Here is an 18,314-nt window from a genome sequence, read left to right as displayed (position 1 = left end):
GATTCTACTGTCTGGACATCCAGGCCAGGGAGGACACAGCATTTGTGAGGGCAATCCTAAACGGCCCTCGGGCAGCCTCCCGCCCAGTCCAGGAGTAGCTTTTGTACATCCCATTTGTTTTGAGTCCATCTGCTACACGCTAGGAAATGTAGAGATTACTTACCTGATAATCTCCTTTTCCTTAGTGTATGCAGATGGACTCAGCATCCCGCCCGGCTGCCGGCATACATGGGGATTCACCGACTCACGGTAAGCCATGTTTTCTTATAATAGGGCATCCACCCTGCCGGGTGTTGACGCCTTCCAGTTGTGAACACTGGCGGTCTCCAGCTACTATCAATCGGTCAGGATAATCCTGTTCATTTAATTGATCGGTCAGCTACAGCTTTTGCAAGGAAGATTACTGATTTGCGGCACTTCCTGTGGGGGTATATGTACCCGTGCTGACGTCAGATCCGTCTCCAACTGCTAGCACGAGCACACTATACCCATTTGTTTTGAGTCCATCTGCATACACTAAGGAAAAGGAGATTATCAGGTAAGTAATCTCTACATTTCGAATAATAGAAGGACTAGGGGTCATTCCATGAAGTTAGCAAGTAACACACTTAAGACTAAATGGAGAAAATTCTTTTTCACTCAACGCACAATAAAGCTCTGGAATTTGTTGCCAGAGGAGGTGGTTAGTGCAGTTAGTGTAGCTGGGTTCAAAAAACGTTTGGATAAGTTCTTGGAGGAGAAGTCCATTAATGGCTATTAATCAATTATACTTAGGGAATAGCCACTGCTATTAATTGCATCAGTAGCATGGGTTCTTCTTAGTGTTTGGGTAATTGCCAGGTTCTTGTGGCCTGGTTTTGGCCTCTGTTGGAAACAGGATGCTGGACTTGATGGACCCTTGGTCTGACCCAGCATGGCAATTTCTTATGTTCTTATGACCCATCCTCCTCCATCTCAAACAACTGTTACTTCTCAAAAACATCGTACAATAAATATGCTAATTCATTGTTAAACAAAATCAATACATTCAAAGCACAATTCTCCCATGAATGACCATCAAAAGAACCAGAAATACAATCCATCCAAGTGGAATGGGACTCATCTGACACAGTATTGAAACTTGAAGTAAGCCAAATAATCACTAAAATGAAACCCGCGATTCACCTACTGGACATTATCCCAGCAAGTACCCTGAAAAAGGTACACAGCAAATTTACCCCAATAGTCACAACCATAATAAACCATTCACTTGCAGAAGGCCTGGTCCCTAACATGGCAAAGCAAGCTGTGATCAAACCAATTCTAAAAAACAAAACTGGCAGAATTGATGACTAGGAAAATTACCGACTAATTTCAAACCTGCCATTTATCGCAAAAGTCCTTGAAAATGCAGCCTTATCACAATTAGAAAACCACCTTGAAGACAACAAAATACTATACCCAAACCAATTTGGACTCAGAAAAAATTGCTCAACAGAAACTCTGCTCATCTCTTTAACTGACCCAGTGCTACAAGGCTTTGACAACAATGAAACATATATACTGGCTCTAATAGATTTAAAAGTATCATTTGACATAGTAGACCACACCCTGCTATACTACCAGCTGAATGAAATTGGAATAGGCAGAAATGTCTACAAATGGTTCTCCTCCTTTTTAAAAGATAGTACATTCCAAGTCAAGCTAGGTAATCAAATCTTGGACACCTTTCCGATCGATACAGGTGTCCCCCAAGGTTCAGCACTCTCAGCCACTCTGTTCAACATCTATCACCTGCCCATATGCGTTCTACTAGCAAATCTGGGAATAAAATTCTTCATATATATGCCAACACATACAATTCTACATCCCTTTCGAAAAACATTTGAAAAAACTGCAACAACTCTGTCAATATATATGAAGGCCATACAACAAAAACTCTCCCAACTGAAACTAACTCCAAACACAAAAAAAACCAAAATTATATGGCTAAGGAGAAATAACTTGACATTCAATCCACCAACCCTAAACCTAGGAATCACCATTATTATATCATCAGATGAAGTACAAGACCTAGGAATTCAAATCGACGAGAACTTCACTATGAAAAAGCATAAAGCAAATTAATCAAATCAGGATAAACCAAACTGATAATTGTACATCAACTAAAACCCCTATTAACAATACAAGGCATCCGCACTGTCTTACAAACACTTATATTTTCAAACTTAGACTATTGCAATTCCCTTATACTAGGCCTCTGTTATGGGAACCAGCCAAGGTAGTCTGCGACCGGCTCCCTCCACCTATCGGTGTGGCCGCCCGCCGCTCATTGGCCCCGGGAGTCTCACGGCCACAGGGAGCCTCAGCAAAAGTGCTCCTCCCGCATTGATCCCCCACCGGGCCTCCGACTCTGCTGTTCCTTCCTGGCCAGAACGTGGCCGAGCTCCGGCTGGGCCCTCCTGCACACCCCGGGATTCCTAGGCGTGCGCATCATATGACCCTATTTAGAGGGCCCTCTACGGTAGGTGCCAGGGCTTCTCCCTCTTGACCCTGGCCTATATAAAGCAAGCCCTGCCTCTCAGTCCTTGCCTTGGCTACTTGGCTCCTGCTTCTGTTCCTGGCAGTTCCATTCCTTCATTCCTGCATCTTGACCTGCCTGTGCATTCTGACCTATTCCTGAACCCGGACTACTAGACTCGCTGCCTGCCAAGACCTATGCCTGTACCCGGACTACGAGATTCGCCACCTGCCAAGACCTACACCTGTACCTGGACTACGAGATTCGCCAACTGCCAAGACCTACGCCTGTTCCCGGACTACGGGATTCACCACCTGCCAAGACCTATGCCTGCACCCGGACCACAGTCAGCTGCCTGTCACGACCCTAGCCTGTGCCCAGTCTTCACGAGTTGCCTTACCAGGTTCCACATTGTACTCGAACTCCTTGAGACCCCACATAAGTCCAGCTAGCCCGGTACCCAAGGGCTCAACCTGAGGGGAATGAGGGTTGGTAGTAGTGAAGCTCCAGCAGGGTCTCAGTCCACTCCCAGCTTTGCCTGCCAACAGTGGGGACCCATGGGGCTCCTCCCCACGGGTAGTGCCAATTCCCCCTCAGCCCAGGGATCTACGACCCATAACAGCTAGCCAAGGCCATGGATCCAGCGGAGGCTTCTGCTCTTCAGGCTATACCGGGTCTGGCAACAAAGATACTGGAGCAACGGAAAGTCCTGGAGTCACCTGCGGCATCTATGGAGCGTCTCAATGCCCGCTTGGACTCAGTCACCTCAGCGAATGCTGCTGCTTCACCTACGCCGAGTTCTTCGCTGGCAGCTCCAGTTCATTGACCAGTTGTTTCCTTGCCGGCTCCTCCCTGCTATGCGGGCGATCCTCATCAGTTCCATGGTTTTCTCAATCAGTGCAATATGCACTTTTGCCTTCAGTCTACACTGTTCCCAGATAGTCTTACCAAGATGATGTACATCCTGGCCTGGGCTTCACCACTATGGGAGCGTTCAAATCCTTTTCTCCTAGATCTCTCTGGATTCTTGGACCGGTTACGGTCCGTTATCGAAAGCCCCGGTCGGCAGACTCTGGCAAGCACCGAGCTCCTGCTCCTCCATCAAGGGGACGTTCCCTGATGGACTGTACCATCGAGTTCAGGATGCCACCAAACTCCACTGGGAGAAACCCTGTCTTAGGGCCATCTTCTTGAAAGGGCTCTCACCTAAAATTAAGGATGAGCTGGCAGCCCGCGACCTTCCCGCGTCTCTGGACACCCTGATTGATTTAGCGGGCAAGATCGACCATCAAATAACAGAACGAAAGAACTTCAAGCATGAACTAAAAACATGGCTCTTCAGAATCGCATACGATTTAACATAAACTTATATAAACCTGATAACTGCATTGACTGTACCCGAGACAGATAGGAATTACTAGTAGGATTAGAACCTATTCTCAATATTATGTAGATCTTGTATGAATTAATAGGAACTAAATTAGATAGGAACCACTATGAAAGCCTTGAAAATGCATAACCATGAATTCAAATTTGTATTAGCTTCAGTGTTGATTTAGAAGGGTAAACGATAACACAACGCTGACCATGAATATAATTGCTAATACTGTAAATTGTTGTGATCTTCTCTTTGCATGACGGAACAAAGCTTAAGAGCCCGCAACTCCGATTAGGGAGCAGGGCACAATGGGGGCATGGAGGAGGGCGGAAGGCAGCGGCAGGGAAGGGAGGGAGAGGGAGGAAGCAACGCAACGCGTCGGGGGAGGGACTAGTGAGCAGGGAGGTGCGGCATCTGGTTGGCCGGGGCAGGGCTTTAAAGGGGGAAGCTGCGTTTCGGCAGGCCCGTTTTCTGCCAAGTTCCGGCTGATTCGGCACCAGACCCATGCTCTTCAATGGCCAAGAGGGTAGGGGACACTGAGGGCGTTTCAACCAAGAGACCCGGACTTCCACGGTCGGGTCGTGGTAAGCTCATCCCATGACGACACCATGGCTACTACGACCAGGTGTTTGCTGCGCTAACCCGGCTTCTACGGCCGGGGTAGCCACGTCTGCCAATGGCAGGGTTGGCTTATCACTTACTAGTAGGGTGCTGGTCACCAGGAGTTAACCCTGTATAGTTTTAGTTTAAGGAACATTGTTTGGGTTATGTTATGATGTTATATATATTACCAATCAAAACTTGCAATGTTATGTTTGGGCTGCAGCCATTATTTGTCCAACAATAAAAGCAATTTTCGAACTTAAGCAGCGTGAGAGTGGATTAATATGGGCATGGTATAAGTGGGAGGGAAAGGGAGGGGAAGTTGGGGAATGGGATAAATGGGTGCAGCCTATTCCGCACTGCCCACATTGAGAGCCCGCAACTCTGATTAGGGAGCGGGGCACAATGGGGACGTGGGGGAGGGCGGAAGGCAGCGGCAGGGAAGGGGGAGGGAGAGGGAGGAAGTGATGCAATGGCGTTGGGGGAGGGACGAACGAGTAGGGACGCGTGGCATCTCGTTGGCTGGGGCCGGGCCTTAAAGGGGGAAGCCACGATTCGGCAGGACCCTTTCCTGCCCAGTTCTGGCTGATTTGGCATCCCGCCCAGCCTCCCATTACCTTAGTGCCTTAGGGACCTCCTTAAGCGCTTGTCACAGCCCGTGGCATTGCGGTGCAGTGACCAGTACATTAGCAAGGCCCGTATGGATTATACTTCAGGCCTTTGCCTGGGCCAGCGGCCCAGGAGCACGTGAACAGGCAGGCTAGGAGCAGGCCGGCAGCCTAACAGGTTATGACCCAGACCCTTGTCGCTTCAACAGCCAAGAGGGTAGGGGACACTGAGGGTGTTTCGACCAAGAGACCCGGAATTCCACAGTCGGGTTGTGGTAAGCTCATCCCACGACGACGCCGTGGCTACTACGGCCAGGTGTCTGCTGCGCTATCCCGGCTTCTACAGCCGGAGTAGCCACATCCGCCAATTGGCTCATCACTTGCTAGTAGGGCGTTGGTCACCAGGAGTTAACCCTGTATAGTTTTAGATTAAGGAACATTGTTTGATTGGGTTATGTTATGATGTTATAACATTGCAAGTTTTGCCTAGTAATATATATGTTTGGGCTATGGCCATTATTTGTCCAACAATAAAAGCAATTTTCGAACTTAAGCAGCATGAGAGTGGATTAATATGGGCATGGTATAAGTGGGAGGGTAAGGGAGAGGAAGATGGGGAAGAGGAGTAAATGGGTGTAGCCTATTCCACACTGCCCACATTGTGATTGTTGACCATGCTTATGAATGATAATACTGTAAACCATTAATACTGTAAACCGTTGTGATCTTCTTTTGGAATGACGGTATACAAAATGCCTAACTAAATAATTATTTGGATGAACCATAATAAGAAATATCAAGATAGTCAACGATTGCATAAACTAGCAGTATTGTGGGGTGAGGATTTGGGTCTTGTTCTTGAAGTAGCTGATATGGAAAAAGCATTTATGGCAGTATAAAGAAATTTACAATTTACAACCACAAACGAGAGAGATACAGTTCAAGGTTTTACATAGGGTTTATCGAACAAGGAAAAGAGGTGCACAGATGGAGCTCTGGAATAACGATTTGTGTTTAAAATGTAAGAACCAAAGTGGCAATTTGTGTCATTTGTTTACTGAATATCTTAATTACAAACATATTGGAAACATGCGTAATGTATTACAATATGTATTAAACAAAACTATTGATTGGAATGGCAGTATGGCATATTTGTATAATGTTAATGGTGGCTTACAATTACTAGCAGGTGAAGTGAAATGTATCTGTGTTGCTCTTACTTTAGCAAAAAAAAAAAAAGATCTTGTTATGTTGGAATACTGAGGAGTTACCATAATTTTTGTTATGGAAAGCCAAAATGTAGACACATGCAGCAATGGAAATGTTAAGACACATAGATCTCAAGGTTATAAGTCTTTATTGTCCTGCAGAGAATATTTTAAGCTATGGAAACATTTGGGAACTGTGTTGTAACTGGACTCATATCAAAATTGTGTTTTGATAAAAAATAAATACATAAACAGGATAGGGTGTGAATGTTGAGTCTGTATATTGGTATGAAAATTGTAGCCCTAGCCATTGGATTTGTGTAGTTTTGAAGATTCTATTTTTATTCTACTACTCACAGTAGTAAAGATATTTAAAAAAAAAAAAAAAAAGCAAATGTCAAACCCATAACAAAATTACTGCTAGAAACATTTTTACAGGGTGAGCAACCTTGATAATTCAGACAATGATGCTTGAATGTGCTTTGCTTTTGGGCTTGGCAGTAGAAGCAGTCCTGTGTTTTTGCCTAATATCTGCATAATTCTTCTTTAACCCCTGCTATTGAAGCAGAGCACGATGTTGCAATTGCATCAAAAGCACGAAAGTTAATTGGTTAAGGGTAGTAACTGCTGCTCCATGCAAGTTCACCCCAATAATACTTTTCTTCATTACATGCTCTAGCCAGTGTTTATCCCATGCCCTTTTGAATTCATTTACTGTTTTCATCCTCACTACCTCTACCAGAAGGGTATTATAGGCATCCACCATCATCTTCATGAAGAAATATTTTCTTATGTTGGTTCTGAGTCGTTTCCCCTGGAGTTTCATTTTGTGACCTCTAGGTCTACTATCTGCTGTCCAGCGGACTGGTTTGAAGTTTGTGAATCATTAAAACCTTTCAGGTATCTGAAAGTTTTGCACTATTCAATGTAAAAAGAAAAAGTAAAGCTGGATGTTGCATTGGTGAAAATAGTCAGAAAGTCTGTCATGAGAGACTTCTTAGGAAATTAAAGAAATCATGGGATGGGGGCAGTATCCTTTTGTGGATTGCAGACTGGTTAAAAGACAGAAAGAGAATAGGGATAATTGGTAAATTTTCCTAATGGAAAAAGGCGAATAGTGAAGTTAAAAATACATCTAAATCTTCTGCACAGAGTGCAGCAGCAACCAAGAAAGCAAATAGAATGGTAGATATTATTAGGAAAGGAATAGAGACTATAATGTCTCTGTATCACTCTATGGTACAACCTCATCTTGAGTATTGTGTGCAGTACTGGTCACCACATCTCAAAAAAAATATAGCAGAATTAGAAAAGATATAGAAAAGGGCAACCAAAATGATAAAGAGAATGGAACGAGTCCCCCTATGAGTAAAGGCTAAAGAGGTTAAGACTCCAACTTGTAGAAGAGACATCTGAGGGGACATATGATAAGAGGTTTATAAAATAATGAGTGGAATGAAAAGAGTAAACAATTGGTTGATTACTCTTTCAGAAAGTATGAAGAATAGGGTACACAAATTTAAGTTACTAGGTGATACATTTAAAACGAATAAAAGAAAAAAATTGTACTCAGTACATAATTAAGCTCTGGAATTCATTGAAAGAGGATGTGGTGAAAGCTATTAGTGTAGCTGCATTTAAAAAAAGGTTTGGACAAGTTCCTGGAGGAAAAGTTCATAATTCATCATTAAGATAGAGTTGCAGAAATCTACTGCTTATCACTAGGATGAGCAGCTTGGAATCTGTCTACTCCTTGGGATCTTGCCAGATACTTGTGACCTGGGTTGGCCACTGTTGAAAACAGGATGCTGGCTTGATGGACCTTTGGTCTGACCCAGTATGGCAACTTCTTATATTCTTATGTTTTTAAGTTAAAGAAATGAATACACTTTCACGGATACAAGATTACAGGAAAAAAGCAAGATGATATTCCTTTGACCAGACATTAAAATAGAACTTCAGAACTACCTATGAACATTAGACAATCTAAATTAAGCAGTTTTGAAACATGTAAAAAGGATTTTATAGGGACATCAGTAAGTTCATACCTAGCTCATTTTGAATTGACTTGATGAAGGGGGCATAGCCTTCAAAAGCTAGTCTACAGATATGACTGTTGTTACAAAAAGCCAGCCTGGTGGGAAAAAAAACGATCTTGCAGGTCTGGCGTTCCACGGACCCCCCCCCCATCCTTCTGGGCCTGGAGGAATCAACTGCACGCGATGCTGACTATGGAGGGTACGGCGGCTCGAGGTTCTCCGCGACGACGACAGCGGTTTTTCAATATCTGGAATCCATATCTTCAACAGCTGTCCTCCCGGGCGCGGAGCCTCGTGCTCAATGAGTGAGTGAGACCGCCGGTGTTCTGATGACCTTGCCCGGCGCCCGGGTCTCCCAGGCCTGGCACCATTCGTCTGTTCCACCAGTATTGGACTATGAGGGGAGGGGGGGGGGAGGGGCTCTTGGGACTGGGGGTAATGTTGTTATTGTGTTGGGTTCCTCTTTTGTGGGGGAGGGATCAGACCTCACCCTCCCCTTTGTTAATGTATTTGTTAATGTATCTGTTGAAAATCCAATAAAAATTGTTTAAACATAATTTAGTTCAATAAAAATACTTTCCCTTCAAGATTAAATGTTGACCTTTATTTGACCTTTATTTCTTCTTTTAAATGATTTTATTATGTCAGTATTTCCCAACCAATGTGCTTTCAGACCTGATCAGGTGTGCTTGATGCTCAGATCCAGGCCAGCATTTGGCCTCTGCTCTTAGCACCCGGCAGAAACAACGGATTCAAGCAGTGGCTCTTATAAATGTGTAGGGGCTCCTTTCTGATAAAGTATGTAATCATGCATGACTCTTCTTCCTAGGTACAACATGAGCCCTAGAGTGTGGATAGCTGGACCCCATACACTGCACTGTGTGAGGAATAAGACCCAGATGCAGTTCAAAAGTCTCAGGAAATAACCTGTATGCAAAGCCTTTGATTCTATTTATTTATTTATTTATCGAGTTTTATATACCGTCGTTCGGTTTCGCCATCACAACGGTTTACAAAGGATCAATTTCTACAATCATACAATCATACATTTGTTAACATGGCTTTTAGTCGTTCTAGTATATATTCTTTCATAGAGTCATTCTGGTATAGTCTGGTAAAGTCGTTTAAGTATAGTGTCATTCGGAGGTTTGGTAGGCTTTTGTAAACATCCAAGTTTTTAGCTCTTTTTTGAAGGTTTTTAAATTTTGTTGTGTTCTCATGTCCGTTGGGAGGGAGTTCCAAAGTTCAGGACTTCCTAGGGATATGGCTCTCTTCCAAGTTGAGATGAGTTTGTGACGGGTTGGTGGGATTTTTAGTAGGCCTTTGTTCGCTGATCGGACATTTCTATTTGGTAAGTGGAGTTTTATGGATATGCTGAGCCAATGTTTGTTTTTCGTATATTATTTTGTGAATTATGGATAGTATTTTGTAGTCAATCCTGTATTTTATTGGAAGCCAGTGTAGTGAAATGAGAGTTGGAGTAATATGATCAAATTTTCTTGTTCCTGTGAGTATTCTGGCGGCTGTATTTTGTAGGATTTGGAGAGGTCGGATGGTGGTGAGAGGTGGTGATTCTAATTGTTGTTGATTCTAATTGTTGTTTTTACAGTTCCTTTGATCTTAGCCTTTACTATTTCCTATCATGTCCTATACATGGGTCTAAGACCTTTTAACCCCAATCACATCAAGAGACTCTATATGTATGCTAAGTAACACGTAAATACCAAAGCACTGTGGTGAAGTCTGCTCAGGGCTCAGGAATGTTATAGATACCAGAGAAACTGTGAGGAGTAATACCAAATAAGGGGAAATGGGCGTGATAGAGATAAGAAGGGTATAAAGTTTTGGTTGGAACAAAGGACCAGTTGACTGGCATATTTCTCTGCTACAGATGGAGATCTGATTCCAGTACCTCAGAAAATGATTGTGCAGTGATTTTAAATGTACTTTTCTGAGTTTCTTTTCCTTTATTCCTCTCAATAATAAAATTCTTTAATTTTAAGAAGACTGCCTAAGTTGTTGTTTAAAAAAAACCGGGTTAACACGTGACACTGCAACTCCTCATCTTTCCTGATTTGAGTCCTTCTAATCTGTCTTATCCCCAGGCTGAATGAGACAGGGAGAGCATGCACTGAGCACTGGATATTTCTCTGAAAGTTGGGAGCAGTAGCAGTGAAGAAACTGACAGCTACATTCAGCAGCCAAATTAATTAACTGAGCTGGCTGCCCACATCAGTTTGAATGTTCCCTTCTCCTGCACTTGTATTTAGCAGGAACTGGTTCATCGAGATGGGCTCTTATGTCTCTCTCCCTTCGTTTTAAAATTTGGAGTAGAGACTGGTGGGACTTTCATTGCTTTCCGAGTTCTTCATTTGGCCATGAGTTCTCTCACTGTCTGCACTGCCTGCTTTGTGGAAGATGTGTGCCACACAACATTTTTGTTTTGGGTTTGAAAAGATTGGGAGACACTGTATCATGTAACAATATATACAGTAACGAATATACATTTTCTTGTTTAGGTTTTATTGTCAAGATATTCGTGCTTGTGAAATCTTATCTGGTGATGTGCTGCGTCCTGCTCAAGCAGATGAACTTTATGAAGTTCTTGATTCTTTCACTGAAAAATATGAAAATGCTGAGCAGAGTAACAATGCGAGAAAAGCAGCTAGAGAACAAAAAAAGGTTTGTCATGTACCTCTGTATATACTATTAGATTCCTTTCTTTTTTTTTAATTAACTTTGATGTATTGGCATGTAACAGATTCAATAAATAAGATGAAATAATTGTAAAATTATTTCCAGTTTAGTCTTCTGATCATGCCTCCTTAAAGACATACCACACTGTTTGCTTTTTTTTAATGTGTCCAGCACTCGATGTATGACTGCCATGAGGTATAACTGCACTATTAGAAAAAGATGAGTAGGTAAAGAATGCTAGTCTTATATATTATAACTTATTTTAAGGCCCCCAGTTTCCTACAGCACCTCAGAGATAGATTCTTCTGCCAGGGTTAGAAAGTTTGGCAACACAGTTTTCAAGATTTTATGGCACATTTGTTGAACATTGTATACAGTTATGTGATGCTTAGTATGTAAAAATAAATATTAAGGTTAATATTCAGCTATGGGAATCCAGTTAAGTAAGCTGGATAAACCTATCTGCCTAACTTGTGCTGGATATTCAGCAGTCTGGGTGTGTCTCGGAATATACCCAGCTATCTAAACATTAGCCAGATAAGCTTATCCAGTTAATTTTAGGACTGCTCTAAGTTAGGCCTAATGTTATCTGATTAACTTACCCAAATAATTTTGCTTTGCTTTGGAGTGCCGCTAACATATCCAGCTAAGTCTTACTGGCTAACTACTTAACTAGATAAATCAGGGACAATCAAACTGGCAAGAAATGCAAAAATCATTTGTCTGGCAAAATTGGGAATTTAGCCAGACAAACCATTTAAATATGGACCTCAAAGTTACTGTAAAATCAAATTTTAAATAGTTTTCCTACCTTTCTTATATATGTGAGAATAATTTTGTTCAGTTTTTTCTCCCTTTGAGTTTTTTCCCTTTTCTGCTTCTTTCTGTTACTATACTTTTTGCAGTGTACTTTCTTCTCTCCTACTTTTTTCTTCTTACCCTCCTCATTGTTGTGTTTCTCTCCCCTTTTCAAAGGTTATTTTCTTTTCACCTTCCTCTACTTCTTTGTAACCTATCATTAAAATCATCCATTGTACCTGAAGACTGGAGGATAGCAAATGTAACCCCAATATTTAAACAGGGCTCCAGGGGCGATTCGGGAAACTACAGATCAGTTAGCCTGACTTCAGTGCCAGGAAAAATAGTGGAAAGTGTTCTAAATATCAAAATCACAAAACATATAGAAAGACATGGTTTAATGGAACAAAGTCAGCATGGCTTTACCCAAGGCAAGTCTTGTCTCACACATCTGCTTCACTTTTTTGAAGAAGTTAGAAACATGTAGATAAAGTTGAACCGGTAGATGTAATATATTTGGATTTTCAGAAGGCGTTTGACAAAGTTCCTCATGAGAGGCTTCCAAGAAAAGTAAAAAGTTATGGGATAGGCGGCGATGTCCTTTCGTGGATTACAAACTGGCTAAAAGAAAGGAAACAGGGCACTTAGAGAAGATAAGGCCATCGCGGAAAGATTAAATGATTTCTTTGCTTCGGTGTTTACTGAAGAGGATGTTGGGGAGGTACCCGTAATGGAGAAGGTTTTCATGGGTAATGATTCAGATGGACTGAATCAAATCACGGTGAACCTAGAAGATGTGGTAGGCCTGATTGACAAACTGAAGAGTAGTAAATCACCTGGACCGGATGGTATACACCCCAGAGTTCTGAAGGAACTAAAAAATGAAATTTCAGACCTATTAGTAAAAATTTGTAACTTATCATTAAAATCATCCATTGTACCTGAAGACTGGAGGATAGCAAATGTAACCCCAATATTTAAAAAGGGCTCCAGGGGCGATCCGGGAAACTACAGACCGGTTAGCCTGACTTCAGTGCCAGGAAAAATAGTGGAAAGTGTTCTAAACATCAAAATCACAGAACATATAGAAAGACATGGTTTAATGGAACAAAGTCAGCATGGCTTTACCCAGGGCAAGTCTTGCCTCACAAATCTGCTTCACTTTTTTGAAGGAGTTAATAAACATGTGGATAAAGGTGAACCGGTAGATATAGTATACTTGGATTTTCAGAAGGCGTTTGACAAAGTTCCTCATGAGAGACTTCTAGGAAAAGTAAAAAGTCATGGGATAGGTGGCGATGTCCTTTCGTGGATTGCAAACTGGCTAAAAGACAGGAAACAGAGAGTAGGATTAAATGCGCAATTTTCTCAGTGGAAGGGAGTGGACAGTGGAGTGCCTCAGGGATCTGTATTGGGACCCTTACTGTTCAATATATTTATAAATGATCTGGAAAGAAATACGACGAGTGAGATAATCAAATTTGCAGATGACACAAAATTGTGCAGAGTAGTTAAATCACAAGCAGATTGTGATAAATTGCAGGAAGACCTTGTGAGACTGGAAAATTGGGCATCCAAATGGCAGATGAAATTTAATGTGGATAAGTGCAACGTGATGCATATAGGGAAAAATAACCCATGCTATAATTACACGATGTTGGGTTCCATATTAGGTGCTACAACCCAAGAAAGAGATCTAGGTGTCATAGTGGATAACACATTGAAATCGTCAGTTCAGTGTGCTGCGGCAGTCAAAAAAGCAAACAGAATGTTGGGAATTATTAGAAAAGGAATGATGAATAAAACGGAAAATGTCATAATGCCTCTGTATCGCTCCATGGTGAGACCGCACCTTGAATACTGTGTACAATTCTGGTCGCCGCATCTCAAAAAAGATATAATTGCGATGGAGAAGGTACAGAGAAGGGCTACCAAAATGATAAGGGGAATGGAACAACTCCCCTATGAGGAAAGACTAAAGAGGTTAGGACTTTTCAGCTTGGAGAAGAGACGACTGAGGGGGGATATGATAGAGGTGTTTAAAATCATGAAAGGTCTAGAACGGGTAGATGTGAATCGGTTATTTACTCTTTCGGATAGTAGAAGGACTAGGGGACACTCCATGAAGTTAGCATGGGGCACATTTAAAACTAATCGGAGAAAGTTCTTTTTTACTCAACGCACAATTAAACTCTGGAATTTGTTGCCAGAGAATGTGGTTCTTGCAGTTAGTATAGCTGTGTTTAAAAAAGGATTGGATAAGTTCTTGGAGGAGAGGTCCATTACCTGCTATTAAGTTCACTTAGGGGTAGATTTTAAAAGAAGCGCGATCAGCCTACTTTTGCTTGCGCATCAGACTCAAGCAAAAGTACGCTGGATTTTAGTAGATACGCGCGGAGCCGCGCGTATCCACTAAAATCCTGGATCGGCGCGCGCAAGGCTATCGATTTTGTATAGCCTGCGCGCGCCGAGCCGCGCTGCCTCCCCCCGTTCCCTCCAAGGCCGCTCCGAAATCGGAGCGGCCTCGGAGGGAACTTTCCTTTGCCCTCCCCTCACCTTACCCTCCCTTCCCCTACCTAACCCACCCACCCGGCCCTGTCTACACCCCCCCCTTACCTTTGTCGGGGGATTTACGCCTCCCGGAGGGAGACGTAAATCCCCGCGCGCCAGCGGGCCTGCTGCGCGCCGGGCCGCGACCTGGGGGCGGGTACGGAGGGCGCGGCCACGCCCCCGGACCGCCCCGGGCCGTAGCCACGCCCCCGTACCCGCCCCCAAAACGCTGCCGACACGCCCCGAAACGCCGCGACGACCGGGCCCGCCCCCCGACACGCCCCCCTCCGAAAACCCCGGGACGTACGCGAGTCCCGGGGTCTGTGCGCGCCGGTAGGCCTATGTAAAATAGGCTTACCGGCGCGCAGGGCCCTGCTCGCGTAAATCCGGGCGGATTTACGCGAGCAGGGCTCTTAAAATCCGCCCCTTAGAGAATAGCCACTGCCATTAGCAATGGTTACATGGAATAGACTTAGTTTTTGGGTACTTGCCAGGTTCTTATGGCCTGGATTGGCCACTGTTGGAAACAGGATGCTGGGCTTGATGGACCCTTGGTCTGACCCAGTATGGCATTTTCTTATGTTCTTATGTTCTTAATAACCCATGCTATAGTTACACAATGTTAGGTTCCATATTAGAAGCTACCACCCAAGAAAGAGATCTAAGCGTCATAGTGGTTAACACATTGAAATCATCGGTTCAGTGTGAGGCGGCAGTCAAAAAAAGCAAACATTATGTTGGGAATTATTAGAAAGGGAATGGTGAATAAAACGGAGAATGTCATAATGCCTCTGTATTGCTCCATGGTGAGACCACACCTTGAATACTGTGTACAATTCTGGTCGCCACATCTCAAAAAAGATACAGTTGCGATGGAGAAGGTACAGAGAAGGGTGAACAAAATGATAAAGGGAATGGAACAGCTCCCCTTTGAGGAAAGACTAAAGAGGTTAGGACTTTTCAGCTTGGAGAAGAGACGGCTGAGGATATGATAGAGATCTTTAAAATCATGAGAGGTCTGGAATGGGTAAATGTGAATTGGTTATTTACTCTTTCAGATAATAGGGGGGCACTCCATGAAGTTAGCATGTGGCACATTTAAGACTAATCGGAGAAAGTTCTTTTTCACTCAACGCACAATTAAACTCTGGAATTTGTTGCCAGAGAATGTGGTTAGTGCAGTTAGTGTAGCTGTGTTTAAAAAAGGATTGGATAAGTTCTTGGAGGAGAAGTCCATTACCTGCTATTAATTAAGTTGACTTAGAAAACAGCCACTGCTATTACTAGCAACAGTAACATGGAACAGACTTAGTTTTTGGGTACTTGCCAGGTTCTTATGGCCTGGATTGGCCACTGTTGGAAACAGGATGAACATAAGAACATAAGAAAATGCCATACTGGGTCAGACCAAGGGTCCATCAAGCCCAGCATCCTGTTTCCAACAGTGGCCAATCCAGGCCATAAGAACCTGGCAAGTACCCAAAAACTAAGTCTATTCCATGTAACCATTACTAATGGCAGTGGCTATTCTCTAAGTGAACTTAATAGCAGGTAATGGACTTCTCCTCCAAGAACTTATCCAATCCTTTTTTAAACACAGCTATACTAACTGCACTAACCACATTCTCTGGCAACAAATTCCAGAGTTTAATTGTGCGTTGAGAAAAAAAGAACTTTCTCCGATTAGTTTTAAATGTGCCCCATGCTAACTTCATGGAGTGCCCCCTAGTCTTTCTACTATCCGAAAGAGTAAATAACCGATTCACATCTACCCGTTCTAGACCTCTCATGATTTTAAACACCTCTATCATATCCCCTCTCAGTCGTCTCTTCTCCAAGCTGAAAAGTCCTAACCTCTTTAGTCTTTCCTCATAGGGGAGTTGTTCCATTCCCCTTATCATTTTGGTAGCCCTTCTCTGTACCTTCTCCATCGCAATTATATCTTTTTTGTGATGCGGCGACCAGAATTGTACACAGTATTCAAGGTGCGGTCACACCATGGAGCGATACAGAGGCATTATGACATTTTCTGTTTTATTCACCATTCCTTTTCTAATAATTCCCAACATTCTGTTTGCTTTTTTGACTGCCGCAGCACACTGCACCGACGATTTCAATCTGTTATCCACTATGACACCTAGATCTCTTTCTTGGGTTGTAGCACCTAATATGGAATCCAACATTGTGTAATTATAGCATGGGTTATTTTTCCCTATATGCATCACCTTGCACTTATCCACATTAAATTTCATCTGCCATTTGGATGCCCAATTTTCCAGTCTCACAAGGTCTTCCTGCAATTTATCACAATCTGCTTGTGATTTAACTACTCTGAACAATTTTGTGTCATCTGCAAATTTGATTATCTCACTCGTCGTATTTCTTTCCAGATCATTTATAAATATATTGAACAGTAAGGGTCCCAATACAGATCCCTGAGGCAGTCCACTGTCCACTCCCTTCCACTGAGAAAATTGCCCATTTAATCCTACTCTCTGTTTTCTGTCTTTTAGCCAGTTTGCAATCCACGAAAGGACATCGCCACCTATCCCATGACTTTTTACTTTTCCTAGAAGCCTCTCATGAGGAACTTTGTCAAATGCCTTCTGAAAATCAAAGTATACTATATCTACCGGTTCACCTTTATCCACATGTTTATTAACTCCTTCAAAAACGTGAAGCAGATTTGTGAGGCAAGACTTGCCTTGGGTAAAGCCATGCTGACTTTGTTCCATTAAACCATGTCTTTCTATATGTTCTGTGATTTTGATATTTAGAACACTTTCCACTATTTTTCCTGGCACTGAAGTCAGGCTAACTGGTCTGTAGTTTCCCGGATCGCCCCTGGAGCCCTTTTTAAATATTGGGGTTACATTTGCTATCCTCCAGTCTTCAGGTACAATAAATGATTTTAATGATAAGTTACAAATTTTTACTAATAGGTCTGAAATTTCATTTTTTAGTTCCTTCAGAACTCTGGGGTGTATACCATCCGGTCCAGGTGATTTACTACTCTTCAGTTTGTCAATCAGGCCTACCACATCTTCTAGGTTCACCGTGATTTGATTCAGTCCATCTGAATCATTACCCATGAAAACCTTCTCCATTACGGGTACCTCCCCAACATCCTCTTCAGTAAACACCGAAGCAAAGAAATCATTTAATCTTTCCGCGATGGCCTTATCTTCTCTAAGTGCCCCTTTAACCCCTCGATCATCTAACGGTCCAACTGACTCCCTCACAGGCTTTCTGCTTCGGATATATTTAAAAACGTTTTTACTGTGAGTTTTTGCCTCTACAGCCAACTTCTTTTCAAATTCTCTCTTAGCCTTTTTTATCAATGTCTTACATTTAACTTGCCAATGTTTAGGCTTTATCCTATTTTCTTCTGTTGGATCCTTCTTCCAATTTTTGAATGAAGATCTTTTGGCTAAAATAGCTTCTTTCACCTCCCCTTTTAACCATGCCGGTAATCGTTTTGCCTTCTTTCCACCTTTCTTAATGTGTGGAATACATCTGGACTGTGCTTCTAGAATGGTATTTTTTAACAGTGACCACGGCTCTTTGACATTTTTTACTTTTGTTGCTGCTCCTTTCAGTTTTTTTCTAACAATTTTGCTCATTTTATCAAAGTTTCCCTTTTGAAAGTTTAGCACGAGAGCCTTGGATTTGCACACTGTTCCTTTTCCAGTCATTAAATCAAATTTGTTCATATTATGATCACTATTGCCAAGCGGGCCCACCACCATTACCTCTCTCACCAAGTCCTGTGCTCCACTGAGAATTAGATCTAAAATTGCTCCCTCTCTCGTCGGTTCCTGAACCAATTGCTCCATAAAGCTATCATTTATTCCATCCAGGAACGTTATCTCTCTAGCGTGACTCAATGATACATTTACCCAGTCTATATTGGGGTAATTGAAGTCTCCCATT

The 18,314-nt window shown here is 42.7% G+C and overlaps 1 protein-coding gene across 1 annotated transcript in view; it reads left to right on the top strand.

Annotated features, from left to right (window-relative positions):
• SH3YL1 (SH3 and SYLF domain containing 1) overlaps positions 1 to 18,314 on the top strand; it is a 223,298-nt gene that overhangs the window by 169,480 nt on the left and 35,504 nt on the right. Inside the window, exon 7 of the mRNA XM_029595777.1 lies at positions 10,856 to 11,018. Coding sequence (XP_029451637.1) covers positions 10,856 to 11,018 — 163 coding nt within the window. The remainder of the gene's footprint in view (positions 1 to 10,855; positions 11,019 to 18,314) is intronic.

Source organism: Rhinatrema bivittatum, chromosome 3, assembly GCF_901001135.1.
Source record: "Rhinatrema bivittatum chromosome 3, aRhiBiv1.1, whole genome shotgun sequence".
NCBI classification, from domain to species: Eukaryota; Metazoa; Chordata; class Amphibia; order Gymnophiona; family Rhinatrematidae; genus Rhinatrema; species Rhinatrema bivittatum.
This window is presented reverse-complemented; position numbering and strand designations above follow the sequence as displayed.